The following is a 15,026-nucleotide window of genomic DNA, read 5'->3' on the forward strand; positions in this document are numbered from 1 at the left end:
GCATTAATTCAATTCACAAGCTGGCGTTTGGTCATGAATGTGCTGCTTCTGCCGGTCACTGAACCGAGCAGACACCGTGAGAGATGATCCCGTGTCATCAAAGCAAGATCGCGGGGTACTACAGGCAACATTTTTCCACCCACTAAAACCTAATGGTTATCCAAAATGTCACTAGTCGCTGTGTAGTTTTTCTGAAGGATGCCTGGTATGCTTGAGTGCGCACGATGTGGGGGTCTGAGTGTCAGATGCATGTTTTTCAGATCCAGAGATCGCTGTTATTACGAAAAGTGTAAATAGATTTTCGTTTGTTTTGAAACTATGGCGAAACCAATTAGACTGTGGGGGGATGCCACGTCTAATTGTAATGAATTGGAGACACTGGATTGTACGAAGATTGCGATGATGGGTACAGGAAATTACATACAATAATGAATTTATTTATTTCCAGTTCAGGGTCTGAATTACATTGTGTTGCGCGATGTAGGTCAGAACAGTTTGTGTTAGATCCAAAGTTTCAAAGTTCAAAAAATATTGTTTTCCAAGCCCATAACGCTCTTTGATGTGACATTATGTTGTATAAAATGCTGACTGATGTCCTTCTGGTTTGATATCAGGTTTTTGATTTGTCCCACATATTGAATTGGCACATTTGTCACATGTAGCCAAAAATGAAAAATCTGTCATCATTTACTCACCCTCAGGTTGTTTCAAACCTGTATACATTTCTTTGTTCTGTTGAACACAAATAAACATATTTGGAAGAATGTCAGCCATTTTCATCCAGTACCACAGTAGAAATAATTTTTGAATTTTTGTTCTGTTGAACACAAAATTAGATATTTTGAAGAATTTAGGAAAACAAACAGTTCTGGGGAACCTTTGACTACCATTTGTGACCCTGGATCACAAAACCAGTCTTAAGTAGCACGGGAACATTTTTAGTAAAAGACAAAAATACATTGTGTGGGTCAAAATTATCAATTTTTCTTTTATGCCAAAAATCATTAGGATATTAAGTAAAGATCATGCTCCATGAAGATATTTTGTAAATTTCCTACCTTAAATATATAAAAACTTTATTTTTGTGAGTGGATGGTCTGCCACAGTGCCCCTGATTAACAACTTCAAAGGCAATTTTCTCAATATTTTGATTTTTTTGCGCTCTCAGATTCCTGAGTTTTAAACGGTTGTATCTCAGCCAGATATTGTCCTATTCTAACAACTCATATATCTATAGAAAGTGTATTTATTTATTAAGTTATTTATTCAGCTTTCAGATTATGTAAAAATCTCAATTTCGAAAAATTGACCCATAAGACTGGTTTTGTTGTCCAGGGTCACATTTAATTTTTCCTACTATGGTAGTCAATCATGTCCCAGAAGTGAAAATTGCTAACATTCTTCCAAATATCTTTCTTTCTGTTCATCAAAACAAAACAATTTAGACAGATATGTGAGTAGATTTGTTTAATAATAACTAGTGGTACTCTTACTTAAAATGTTCATCAAAATCAATGTGCTTTTGATGTCTTTTAAATTGTATACCTCCTATAGGCAGCAGTAATTATATTCCTGGAATTGTGAGCCGCCAAGTTAGGTGTGGCGGTGGAGGTACAGTAGAGGTGTGACTTATTGTTTTTCGAACCTTTATGAAACTAATTGATGTAATTAAGATATATATATATATATATGTATATACACATACACACAGTTCAAACTAGTTTATCAGGTCGTTATTAATGATCATTACAATGACACATCTTAATGGGTGTGATGTGAAGAAGGATAAAAACTACCCTGAGATGCCATTTAAAACTTTCACTTCAGGGCAGCTATACAGAGGTAAGAGTGTCAGAAATCAATTCATACGTATATTTCACAAAATCTTTACAGTATGACTATACTTTACCCTGATTTAACTTCAAACAGGACAAGGAAATCAGTGTAATGTGCTATTAGTGTGTTATCACAATTGCATTGCATCATTCTCTCGCATATTTATAGTTTAACTGCATGTAGTTTGATGTGATGTTCACCCTTTTATATTGTTGCTTTGGTTTACAGCCCGTTTAGTTTTTTTGTTGTTGATACTTTAATCATTTTGTTTGTAATGTTCAAATTCGAGTTCTTTTTTGCTTGTTTGTTGCTGTTTTTGAGCTGAGTGTAAAGTGGTGCTCAAATGTTATACACTTTGCAGAATCTGAAGAATGTTGAGAAGTTAATAAAATAAGAGGAATTCTGAAAATTAAGCTTAAAAGTTTTGATGTTTCCTTATACTGCATTCGCAACTCGTTCGACTCGTTTGTTAATGTGTTAGTTACACAAAGACATCTAAAACATTTTGGGAGGGAGGCAGCACATTGGAGTTGAAAACCGTGGCATAGGAGATACAGAACTACTAATTTTCTTTTTCTTAAAGTTCTAGCACAATATTGAGCCCATATCCATACAGTAGCCAACAATATTTGGTTACAGTGGTGTTTCTGTCTATTATTATGTATTTTGTATTGTCCTGTTTAACGTTAGCCCCGCCCTAGTGATTTCAGGTGTTCTGTTTCCACTGATTCTCATGTGTGTATAGCACAGCAACACTGCAAAAAAAGACATTCTTCCGAAGCATTTTTCTCTTGTTTTCTGTAAAAATATTTAAAACTTCTTAAATTACGATACATTTACAGAACAAGTAAAGTGACCCAAGATATTTAGTCTTGTTTTATGAAAGAAAAATATATAAACTAGGTAAGTTTATGCTTAATTATTTAAATGTACATTAAATATACAGTAAGTTACTGACAAACCTGCTGCGAAATTACAGCAAAGTTTTACAGTGCAGCTAAAGCAGTTGTAGCCTACTCTGACATGTAGGCCTATTGTAATGTATTGTAACAGAATTTGTCTTTTTTTACAGATGTAAATAAAGTCTCTAAAATACATTGTCTCTTGTGCTGAAGAGGTTTTGACTTAACATGGCAACTAAAGGTAAAATAAAGGACACATACTTTTTTGGTGTAGTCACTTTTGTAATGCATTCTGCAAGTCTTGTGCAGTTTAAGGGTTTTAGATAGTTGGCTACACTGCAATATAATGACAAAGATTCAGGTTTATTATTTCTTTATTATTCAGGTTATTGTTTTATTTAGGAAATTACACCTTGCTTGATTGATTGGGGGTTAGGTGTTTTTAACTAGTGCTGGAACTATAAAAGATTGACTGAGGACATCTGCATTGTTGCATTTAATAAATACTACATTCTGAAAAAGTTCTCATGTTGTTGTTGTCAGCTGCATTTACTATTGTTAGAAAATAAGACTTTATTATAAGGTGTTGCCACATTTTTCTTTGAAGAATTTCAGTTTAAGTCAAATTTAAGTCTGATTTCTCACTTTATCACATACAGGACAAACATTAAAGTACATTTTAGTATTCATCATAGCTGTTCTGCTGGGACTATGTGTTTTGGAAACACTTACTTTCCCAGAAGCAAACATAGATTTACAGGTGGGGAAAATCGTTTACACTGAACACATAGAAAATGAGGTTCGATTACTTGTGATGCTTATTTTAATAATTGTAATCTTTAATCTCTAATCTAAAAATAGTAAAATTGTTAAATTAATCTTTACTGCTTAATTTCAAATCATGCACGGTTAAAATTATATTATTGTCTGAATAATTATGGATCTAAATTTGAGGTCTATTGTAATATATATATATATATATATATATACTGTATGTACACTATAAAAAACAATTTACAGGATTTACTTAATTTTTTGTGTTAATTTGCACAAGTTTTGCACACAGTAAATTTTTATTTAAACAATTTTTAATGTTTTTCCCACACAGTTTCTAAAGTAAATTTTAATTAATTCTTTAATGTCAAGTTTTTGCACACAATTTTTTTTAAACTTGCACAAATAACACAAAAAATAAGTAAATCTTAGCAGTTGTTTTTTACAGTGCACTATGTAACTATAACCACAAAACACTATCAACCCATGTGATATTTTCTTATACTGTACATAAATTACTTTTTAATGTTTTTTATTCCAGTTCAGTTACAAAGGCAAGGCACATCGTATTGAAAAAAGAGCAGGTGTGATTCATTATTTCTACCTCTACATGTTCTAATGCAACATTTTTCTGTTTATTTTATGATTCATAAAATAGATTTATGAGATAATTTGTTGCATAATAATGCATTTCATTTTTTTACACTGTCACCAGTACCAACCACAACAGGTATGTTGCAGTTTAAACAACCCTCACAATATACTAAATGGTTAACTTGGAAAAAATTGGTTTGGGCATATATTCTTCAGTGCCACCAGCAATGACAACCACAACAACAATATGTAGGCTACTATACAAATAAATACTATATTATACCACATTGTATAAACCAGACTCTTATTAATAAAAGATTTTGAAGTTAAATGATTAAATCTGTTTTTTTGTACAATTATACAGCAGCTTCATCAACTACTGTTGCTACTACTACTACTACTACTACTACTACTACTACTACTATTCCTCCCAGCTCTACTATTCCTCCCACTACTACTGCTATTACTACTATTAATACTACTACTACTACTAGTACTATTCCTCCCACTACTACTGCTATTACTACTATTAATACTACTACTACTACTACTAGTACTATTCCTCCCAATACTACTGCTATTACTACTACTAACACTACTACTACTACTAGTACTATTCCTCCCACTACTACTGCTATTACTACTACTACTACTAATAGTACTATTCTTCCCACTACTACTCCTGCTACTACTATTACTCCCACAACTACTGCTATTACTACTACTCCTCCTCACACTACAACTACATCAACTACAGGTATGTACTGTTAAAAATAAAAGCTGAGATAGACCTCAAATGGGTTTGTTCAAATGTATTATTAAGTGCAGTATGATGATGTTTAAGTTGATTATTGTGTATGTTTGCATTAACTGTGCACAATATTGATTTATTTTCAGTAATTCATATGTCAATGAGAATAAATCAAGCGTTTGACACCAGTCTCACCGATGAAACTGATACAAAATACAAATTCTATGTCGAAAAAATGGAGTTAGCAGTGAGTATGACATATTTCATATACCTGTAATAAACATATTGATTGTTTTTGTAAACCAGCTGGAGTATCACGATTCCGAGTAGGCCTAGTATCACGGTTAAATATTCAAAATTGTTATCTGCAAAATAAACCAAATATCCTTAATACACAGATCTAAATGAAACATTTTGTATTTACTATTGTAGGCTATACTTCTTATACTGTACACTACAATATTTTTTAGTATTAACTATAGTAATTGGATAAATACTGTAGTAGGGCCTATACATTTTGATTTTTGGGCGAACTAACCCTTTAAATGTGAAACAAAAACGGCCAGCCAATTCGTTCAAAACGACTGATTTATTCTAGAGTTGTGTCCCAAATGACATACATTGCACTATGCACTTAAACTATGCATGATGCACTAAACCATCTAGTGTATGAATTTTAGAAGAGTTTTATACTATATCGGTTTCCCAGGCGAGTGCAAATGATTGCAATTGCACAGCAAAATGGGTGTCAATAAAAATCAATTTATACATTGTACGTCTTTTGTAATTTTCATCTGTTTTGCCCATGACTTGAGTCACCGTCAGATTGAAGCGTAATCGCTCCTCAGGAGAACTATGCTGGAGCAGCATCTGATAGCCCCATGCACCTCCTTTCTGCTACTTAAGCGACCATTGAGTGCGTGAAGAGTTCCACAACCATATTTTCGGTTGAAAAAGTGCATCATCCGAGTACTTAAGTGCACTTCTTTTCTAAATGTGAATACACTGTTCACACTACAAAATGCCGTAGCATCGTGCATAAGTGTGAAGTGTCTTGGTGAATGACTCACTGAATCATTATCTTATCCGAGTCGTTCAAAACACGGATTCATTTAGGAGAGAAACACCACAAAAAAGCAGATGTATTGAAATGAACGTTAATGCGCATATGCAACATTACTTATAGCACTACGATATTAGCGCTTAAAAAATTAGCCGCATCACGGGTATTTTGAAGCTTTAGCACCGCGATGCTACTGGTACACCGTGCAACCCCACTCTGTGTTTGAATAAAGAAATTAACAGATTAAGAGATGCATATAAATAAATGTGATGCATCTCAAATGCAGTCCTCAATGTGTAATATATTTCACTTTAACGTCATACAGTTGGGACAAATTATGCATTATGACACAATTATTGCCTCCCTCCAGTTGCAGGAGAAACTCTTGAGTCTTCTTTTTTAATGTCTGATGAGGTTGAAGAAAACATGACAAGGGATCTTAGATTATTCCTTCATAAAAAAAAATTCAGATCCTTTGAATGTTGGTGCTTTCTCCTCCTTAGTTCACCGCAGACCCATTGTGTTGATTTTGATGTTTCTTTCGAGCAGAATAAGTAAAGTTTTGATTTTTTATCTCTAGCAACTTTTGCTATGGCCATAGAACTCCTGTTCAAAGTTGCAATATGGAAAATCAATATGTTGGAGTTCGTTGTTGCAAGAGAGCATAGGATTTGCTAATGCTAAACTAATTATGCTAAACAAACAGCGGTGATCCTTGTATTTTTGTGATTTTTTTAAGTAAATTATCAAATTATCATTTATTTTGAAAGCGGACTTTGCTCGTATTTACCGGGGGGGCAATACTTTTGTCCCCAACTGTACTTTGTTATACTCTTGCACTATACTCTCTCCAATGTACGCTGGATACTTTTTTACAGATTGATGAAAGTTACAAGAATCTATCTTATTACATTAAAGGTTCTGTAAAAGTCACTGGCTTCAGGTATGAATGTCTAGAATTGATTCACTCACATGAGGCCCATTGTTGTGTTGAACCCTTGTGTTAATGAAGTTTCTTGTTCCGTAGGTCTGGTAGCATCATAGCAGACTACACGATTAATACAACCAAAAACAACAGTGTTGATTTCACATCAGAAAACACACAGGTTTCTGAGATTCTTTGGAAAGCAGGGATCCCTGTAAAAGATTTTGAGGAAAGTGGTAGGGAATCTTATGTAACATTATTATTTTCTTCGTTCTGTCATATGTTTACTGTGTTTATTTTTATAATTGCTTCAAAAAGAAGGCATGAATTTGATCTTTTCATGAACATAAGTATCGCTTGTGAAGAAGAAAGGTGAAATGTACTGTGTTGCTTGTACTTTCAGAGGAATTCAATATGACAACCAAACAAAAATTTTACCCTCAGCAAAGTATGGAACTGAGGTGTTCTCATCTAAAATCTGTTCATGGGAAAATGAAATGGAGAGTGAATGACAAAGATCCTGCAGAAAACAAAGCAAAATACAACATTACAAATGATGGTAGTGGAAGCACTCTCATAGTGAAGGATGTTAGTGAAAGTGACAGGGGTGAGTCGCATGATTTATCTACCTGTCAAATAAGGTCTTACATGAAAAAGCGACTAATTGTTGATTCTGCTGAAAGAAGTGTATTAAGGTTTTATTTTTATGATGATACTTTGAACGTTTAGATATAAACTGGAAAATTCTTAAATGATCAGAATTAACATATTGATATTGATATGTATTGTGTCATCTTTGTTCACTTGCAGGTAGATACTCGTGTGTCATAGAAACAAGCACTACACCTTATGTCCGGTGGCAAGAAATATTTATTGAACCACGTCCCGATATCGTAGTGGATAAAACTGAAATAAAGTTGCCATGTACAGACAAGACAGTCACTGTCACGCTGACATGCTGCGTCTACCCAATTAACGTCTACCCAATTGAGTGGGCTGGGAGTCCTTCTTATGATGGAACAAATTCAGGTTGGGCAGACAAATAGACATTTTGTTACTAAATACATACAGTTCCAGTGAAAAACCTGTTTTGTAATACTGTTGGGTTAAAGAACCCACACTGAAATGTAATATTACACTTGGAAATAAAGTTTATAAAAAAAAAATCAAAGTTTAAAATGTATAAATATTTACATTTGTGCTCTATAAGTTATTTCCAGCGTTTGGAGTAACGTTACTTTTTCTCAGTGTTGTGGAATTGGTGAACTAGAGGAATTTTATCTCGACTCATTTGAACCCTATTTTACTGTACAGTAAATGTATTTGCCTTTGTTGTTTTCAGAGCCTGGCTGCATCACAGTGCAACATAAAATCAATAGCACAAGTTGTGAATCAATTGAAACCTTTATATGTAAACTAAAGAACTTGAAAGAATTAAAAGACTATGACTATTACAAGAAAAGAATCCAGGTTCAGACAGTCAGAGGTATGCTTTGAATAAATACTATAAATAATCGCTTTTCAGTTTGTTTTTGTAATCCTTCAAATATTTGCAAATTCTAGATTTTGATTGTAAAAAAGAATCGCTTGGAGTTGGAAAAGTAGGTGACATTGTCAAGGGACTGTGTGAAAGAGGCATGAAAGGCTACATAACGTATCAGTGTAAAAAGGCAAATTCTAAAAATGTTTGGATACCTACACAGAGAGAATGTGTAGTTGAATCTATCAAAGACCTTGAGAGGAAAGCTAAGGTAACTTATATATCCTGTAATTATTATGTAATTATTAGATTTAATTATAAAAGGAAAAACAATTTTTTGTAGGCCTTGATTGTATTGGAGATTCCAGGTTTTATGGAAAGTCTCAGTCAAACTGCCGAGCAGAATAATGTTGAGATTACACAATCTGCTCCAACTGTCCAAACAGTAGTTGAGATACTCTCTACGGTTGCTAATATCTCACAAGATTCTAAGATCAATAAACCTGTTGTAAAGGTATGTATATTCAGATTTTCATGTCAATATACAGTGTATTACTGTCACGGTCCCACCGTCTTGTTTATGAAATTCTAGTCGTGTGGTGGGATCGGGGCAGAGTCCTTGGGTTTTATGTGGGAAGGCCATGAGATGTTTATGTTTTTACCTCTCATGTGTTTTTCCAGTGTCTCGTCTCTGTTCCCGCCATCTCGTTTCCTTGTCATTTTCCCTGAGTGTTTGATGTTCTACACCTGCCCCATGTCGTTATCCCTCGTTTGTGTTCCCCTATATATACCCTCTTGTTTCTTTGTCCTGTGCTTGTGGATTGTACCGTGTACATTTGTTGCGCTTACCTGCATTGATGTCTTCCTTATGTTCGCTGTGTCCTGTGTTCCTGTTTGCCATGTGAATCCCCTGTCTTAGTAAGTGTTTAGTTTAGTCTTCGTCAAGTATTGTCTAGTTTAGTGTAAGTTAGTCTAGGTCCTGCTGTTCGTTTATTGTGTTACCTTTTCGTTTACCCCCTCGTGGGTGTTTAGTTTCTGTCTTTGTTATAAATAAAGTCTTGTTTTGTTTAACCCCGTCACCGCCTGCCTGCATCTGAGTTCTTCCACACCTCAATCCCTGACAATTACTACATTCATGCTTGTTGTTCCCATGATCTCTCATTAACCATGTCATACAGCAATAGATTTTCACATGAAACAGCCTCTCTTGATTAGCTGTATTGTTCTATTAATTACAATTACGGTATAATAACTGTGTTAGTTAGCATTTTGTTTTTTTTGGCTTGTTTGTTTGTTTCATGACTTTACCTTAATTTTCAGGATTTTCTTAAAACAGTGGACTTAATTGTTGCAGATGAATCTAAAAACACGTGGGCAGAATTGAATAATGGCGAGAACACAGGAAACAAAAGCACTGAACTTTTGCAAACTATTGAGAATATAAGTGATCATCTTTCAGAAGGCAACTTTACGATCACCGAAACTTCCATTCAGTTGATTAGAACAACAGTTGAAAACTCATTCACTGGAACATCTCAACTATTAAACTCAACGACTCAGATTGTGATACCAAATGTTGTTAAGCCAACCCATATAGCCATTACTGTCTTCAAGAAGCTTGACAATGTTCTACCTACTCGCTCTACTACTATTAATGACAACAAAACATCAGAGAACCGCATTAATGGAGACGTGGTTGTAGTAAAGATCAGTGAAACAATTAACAACATTTTGCTTACTTTTGACATAAAAAATACGTCATTGAAAAATCCTCAGTGTGTCTTTTGGAACTCTTCTCTTGACCGATGGGATTCAACTGGATGTAAAGTCAAGATCTCAGGAAATGAAGCGGACAAGGTTACATGTGAATGCACTCACACAACCTCTTTTTCAATCCTGATGTCACCGGTTGCAAATGAAGACCCTGGTAAACAAAGACACTTAGCCTATATAACATACATTGGAGTAGGTATTTCTATAGCCTGCTTGATTTTTTGCCTTTTTATTGAGATGGCTGGATCGAACTCAGAGAGAAATTACTCGTCTCACATGCGACATGTCTCAATAGTCAACATCGCTGTGTCTCTGCTGATTGCAAACATCTGTTTCATCATTGGAGCTGCAATCGCAGATGAAGAGCAGATGATCTCAGTGGATCCCTGCAGTGCAGTGGTTTTCTTCATGCACTTTTTTTACCTGGCTCTTTTCTTCTGGATGCTCGTTTTAACACTTTTCAGGATCCTTTCTCAACAGTCAGAAACTAAAATGACGATCATTGCTATCACAGTTGGTTATGGTGCACCTTTGCTCATAGCGGTTATTACTGTCGCATCCACAGCGGGACCTAAAAACTATGTCTCAAAAGAAAATGCATGCTGGCTGAACTGGACTGAATCCAAGGCCCTGCTGGCATTTGTGATTCCAGCTCTAACTATTCTCGCCATTAATCTCCTGGTTGTGTGTAAGCTGTTAAGAGCAGAGGGCGGTGCTAGAGGTCAAGATGAGAGATATGTTATTGTTGTCATTGTCAGCTTTGTGGCCATTCTGACTCCAATCTTTTGCCTAACATGGGGATTTGGAATTGGAACCATGGTGTCACGTGACTTCGGCGTTCATGTGGTTTTTGCCGCACTTAATTCACTGCAGGTACCAGTTTGTTTCTTTGTTGTATTCTTTATCTGTTGTGCTTTATTGTATGTATTTTGTTGAATAATACTTATTGTTACACGGCTCTTTAAATATTCGTTAATGCGTGTTATGCAACAACTGCACATCCAGGAATACAGTGATAGTTGAACGCTTATCCGAGCTATTTCACAGGAAATGTTTTAACACGCTTAAATATAAGTACATAAAGTAACTAGTAATTGTATGTCTCATTGCAGCTTTAATAACTAGTAACTCGTATGGGAAGTTGCATGTACTACAGTAAGCAGTAATGTCAGCAAGTCGTTAAAGCTAAATAAAATCATTCAAGTTTATACAGGATCCAACAGTTTTTGTTTAGTTCTACCCTTCTGGCATATGTTCTTATTCCTAATATATACTCTTCACTAAGGTGGCTCCATGATTTTACAACTAAAGTATTTAAAGCAACTGTTATTAGCACAAGCGTAATGTTGTTTTCACCCTCATGTATTTGTAACATTTCTTTTAACAGGGATTCTTAGTTTTGGTGTTTGGGAAGCTTTTAAGTGACAAGGTATGAGTTTATTCCGTTTGTTTTGTGGGCTTTGACAAATACATGTAGTATAGCAATTTTCGTAGTATCTAGTAATTCTAATAAAGTTCTAAAGTAAATAATGCAATCCATAAACTATGCTAGATGATTACACGCTTCATCGTGGCTGTGACATCTCTGTATTACAGTGTATTAGACAACATGGAGAGGGAATCAGAAGAGGATCATTTGAGTTTGGAAGGATAGGTATGTGTGTATATATTCTGTTTAGGATATGCGATAAGGTAAAGCCTTTATAATGCTAAATGAGTACTGAATATGTAAAAACCACACAAAAGTTCTTGAGTAACATGCATCTCCTTCCAGATGTGGACAATGAAGACAGACGTTAAAGAAGACAGAAGGCTAATAACTGCAGCCAACAGCCTCATTTAAAGGTTTTGATTCTGCTTTGAGCAGATGTACTGTACTGCATATTCTGTTACTGTTTGTGGGAGACGTTATGGATTCATTCTGTAAAATTAGTGGTACATGTAGTAGATTTCATGTGTTGTTACACAATGTACAATGAATATTTTTGGGTATGTTTAAAAGCTATTTTATTTAAGGGATTATGAGGCTAGAACATGTGTCCTTCACTGGTGATATTTCTGATAAGGTTAAGTTCTCGATAGGCACATAACTTAAATTCTTTTCCAGATTGGTAGTGGAGCATATTGTCCTATTTTATAAGGAGAGCTGTTACATTGAAACGTGCAATTAAACAGTCAATTATAGTGCAAACTAAATGTATGCAAGTATGATTTCTATTGTGTTAAGCTATAGGAAAATATCTCAATATTGGAAGTTTAATTCAGAATGTTTAATAGATGTTCAATACCAATATACAAAACATATTTAGGTCACTGGAATTTGAACCCTCAAATTGCTCTGTAACAAGCATGTTCAAGCTCAAGTTGTCATTCCACTACGTGGAGGCAAACAAGGGTACGAAATGTTGTGCCTCACCTCGGTGTTATACTTTTTACATATGTACATTTACTGACCAGATGTATAAGAATACTTCACATACTCTAAATCTAAACTATAAACCAAAAATTTACTAAAGAAACGTAATGTAACCTAATTATGTTACACAGACATACTTTTACTGAACACATAAATTCAATGCACATCTACACATTTAATATTAGTATTAAAAACAAATTAAAGTTTATTTTCTTGAAATACATTTCGACAACATCTGGTGTAGAGAGGGTGTTAGATTGCAAAGCTTTGCAAAGAAGATTTGCATGCTTCAAGGAAAATATAGTCCCCTGAAGGTCATTCTATCAGACATTTTATCAAAGGGGAATTGGCAAGGCCAGGTAAAAAAACTCATATCACGGAAGGAGGAAGATTTGAAAACTGATGGAATGCTGTCATTCAGGAACTGTATGTGTGTTTTATTACCTTTCTTTAAAGAGGAGTTAATCTAATGCTGTAGACTGCAGATGCAGAAAGGCTTTAATGTTACATTTTTGTTACAGCATGGTTTGTATTAGTCATATCGTCGCTGTCGGGCGGAAACCTCCTATGTCCAAATTTGGTCAATTTCATATTTTTTCACAAATCGATGCTATTGGTCAGTCCCCATGTGGGTCTGTTATTTTTACAAATTATTAACCAATCTAAAGTGTTGAAAATAGCTTAACTCCATTGGACACTTCAACTGTCTGAGAAGTCTTGTAACTCCACCTCTTCTTCACTCCGCGGGAGCTTCTCGGCATTACGTCTCCTGATTGAAAGTTTTTTAGACAATAAGGAGTGAAAATAGTTAGGTACATTTGAGTAGGCCTGTTTTGTTAAAAATCGATAGCTGTAATGCTTCGGTGCAGAAGGAAGCCCGTGAGCCACGAAGGTAAGTTTGCGAGCAGATTCGGCTAATTTCAGCCTATTAGACAACCTGCTCATCGTTTTTTGTATTACATCACTTATAGTTCTTAAACCTTTAAAATAGAGTTTAGGAAGATGTATGTAACCACAATCATTAGCTTTCATTAGAACTGGTACTCTTTACTGTTTTGTTTCACACTGTCACAACAACTGTTGAAACAATACCACAACAGAGTTAGACATTTCGATCTTCGAGCGCTTGTATGCGGGTAGACAAAATATTCTATTATAAAAGAAAACAAGAAGGCACTTTGTTTTAATGTTGTAAAGTTGTGTGAATAAACTAAAATTACAAACTGGCCTACTGTACCATCTGCTTTGGAAATCAAAGGAAGTGACTGAAAGTCACGGCGGGTATTCATTTATAATATACAAATTACAGTGTACTAATGCAGGAACATTTACAAGCGAACTGGGTGACTTCCCAAAGGGAAGTAAGTATACAGTGTGTGTCAATGTCTACATTTTGTAGGCATTAATAATTTTAGCATGTACATGTCTATCAAATGAACAAATGTTCAGTACATGAAACATTTGAGTAACATACTGTACATCCTCTTTGCAGATGTTTACAACATGTTTAAAGTCAGCGGTGTCTCATCATCATCATCTAACAGCTCCAGTGCATCAAACACCTTCATGAATGCTTAATAACTTGATGGGAAACAGAATTTCGCTGTGAGCAGATGTATACTGCACTTTCGGTCACTTAGGGCTGTAGTTAAGTGCTTTTATATAGAATGCAAGTGAGGCTAGTTGTCACACTCTTGATTCTTTCTCTTGATTTCTTCTGCTGAGTTATTTTTATCATGTTTAACACAAAAAATACCTTAAATGCTGTGCTACAAGAAAATTGATACAGTACAGTAGGCCTACCTTAACACTTTAACAAGAGTTCTATTAGGACTACTAACATTGAACTAGTTACAAACTGCACAAATATACACATCAAATTTATGTTATTGGACTTATTAGACAGTGGCTGTTTCTGAAATCACCCTTATACCTTCAATTACTATTCCCTATACTGACAGACCACTTCACAAGATGTAAACACTGATCCAGAAGCAATTTCGGTTTCATTTTTATTTTTAATTCTGTATAATTAAATCTTAAAATATTCGTTTAACATTTTGATTCAGTTATAAATGTTCTGTTGGTTATATTTTGTTCAAACATTTGTGTGTTAAAAAGTCAAACAGGAAGTTCTTCTGGACCCGCGTTGCTTATGTTTTCCCAAGGAATGAATGAAAATGACTGTGAGTGAATTATACACTGAGAGGGCTGGAGCACATCAGTTACATGTGATTAAATATATACAATATATAATTCGTAGTTTGGTATTTATTATTCCAATCGTTTTTTTTTATAATTTTGTTTATATATTTGTTTTCCTCCTATTGGCCACACTAGTTTTATTTCTTTATAATTTTATGGTTATATCATTAATTTTGTTCATTGCTATGGTCACCTTTCACGGTTGTTTGTGGATTTTGCAAATATTTATCTAATAAAAAGAGCAGGTCATCTTTCACAACACAATGCTTAATTATGTAACCACAAGAAACAAACCAGGTGACAGTCT

At 34.6% G+C, this 15,026-nt stretch overlaps 1 protein-coding gene across 1 annotated transcript; it reads left to right on the plus strand.

Moving 5' to 3' along the window:
- The first annotated feature begins 1,820 nt into the window (after positions 1-1,820).
- LOC130565977 (adhesion G protein-coupled receptor F5-like) lies at positions 1,821-14,066 on the plus strand. The gene is made up of 19 exons (XM_057353177.1): positions 1,821-1,842; positions 2,909-2,979; positions 3,398-3,498; positions 4,054-4,096; positions 4,228-4,242; positions 4,471-4,863; positions 5,004-5,104; positions 6,799-6,863; positions 6,948-7,081; positions 7,249-7,452; positions 7,656-7,874; positions 8,188-8,331; positions 8,409-8,596; positions 8,669-8,839; positions 9,646-10,971; positions 11,486-11,527; positions 11,695-11,752; positions 11,873-11,943; positions 14,007-14,066. The coding sequence occupies exons 2-18, from the start codon at positions 2,967-2,969 to the stop codon at positions 11,896-11,898; spliced, it is 3,243 nt and encodes a 1,080-aa protein (XP_057209160.1). The 5' UTR covers positions 1,821-1,842; positions 2,909-2,966; the 3' UTR covers positions 11,899-11,943; positions 14,007-14,066.
- The last annotated feature ends 960 nt before the right edge of the window (positions 14,067-15,026 follow it).

The sequence above is a fragment of the Triplophysa rosa genome, linkage group LG15, assembly GCF_024868665.1.
Source record: "Triplophysa rosa linkage group LG15, Trosa_1v2, whole genome shotgun sequence".
In the NCBI taxonomy this organism is placed as follows: Eukaryota; Metazoa; Chordata; class Actinopteri; order Cypriniformes; family Nemacheilidae; genus Triplophysa; species Triplophysa rosa.

What these genes read in the sequence shown, in the direction of transcription:
- LOC130565977 (XM_057353177.1), top strand. An exon ending in TTATGATGGAACAAATTCAG is followed by an intron (nt 7,875 to 8,187) that starts GTTGGGCAGACA and finishes TGTTGTTTTCAG; the next exon opens with AGCCTGGCTGCATCACAGTG. An exon ending in TCAATAAACCTGTTGTAAAG is followed by an intron (nt 8,840 to 9,645) that starts GTATGTATATTC and finishes CTTAATTTTCAG; the next exon opens with GATTTTCTTAAAACAGTGGA.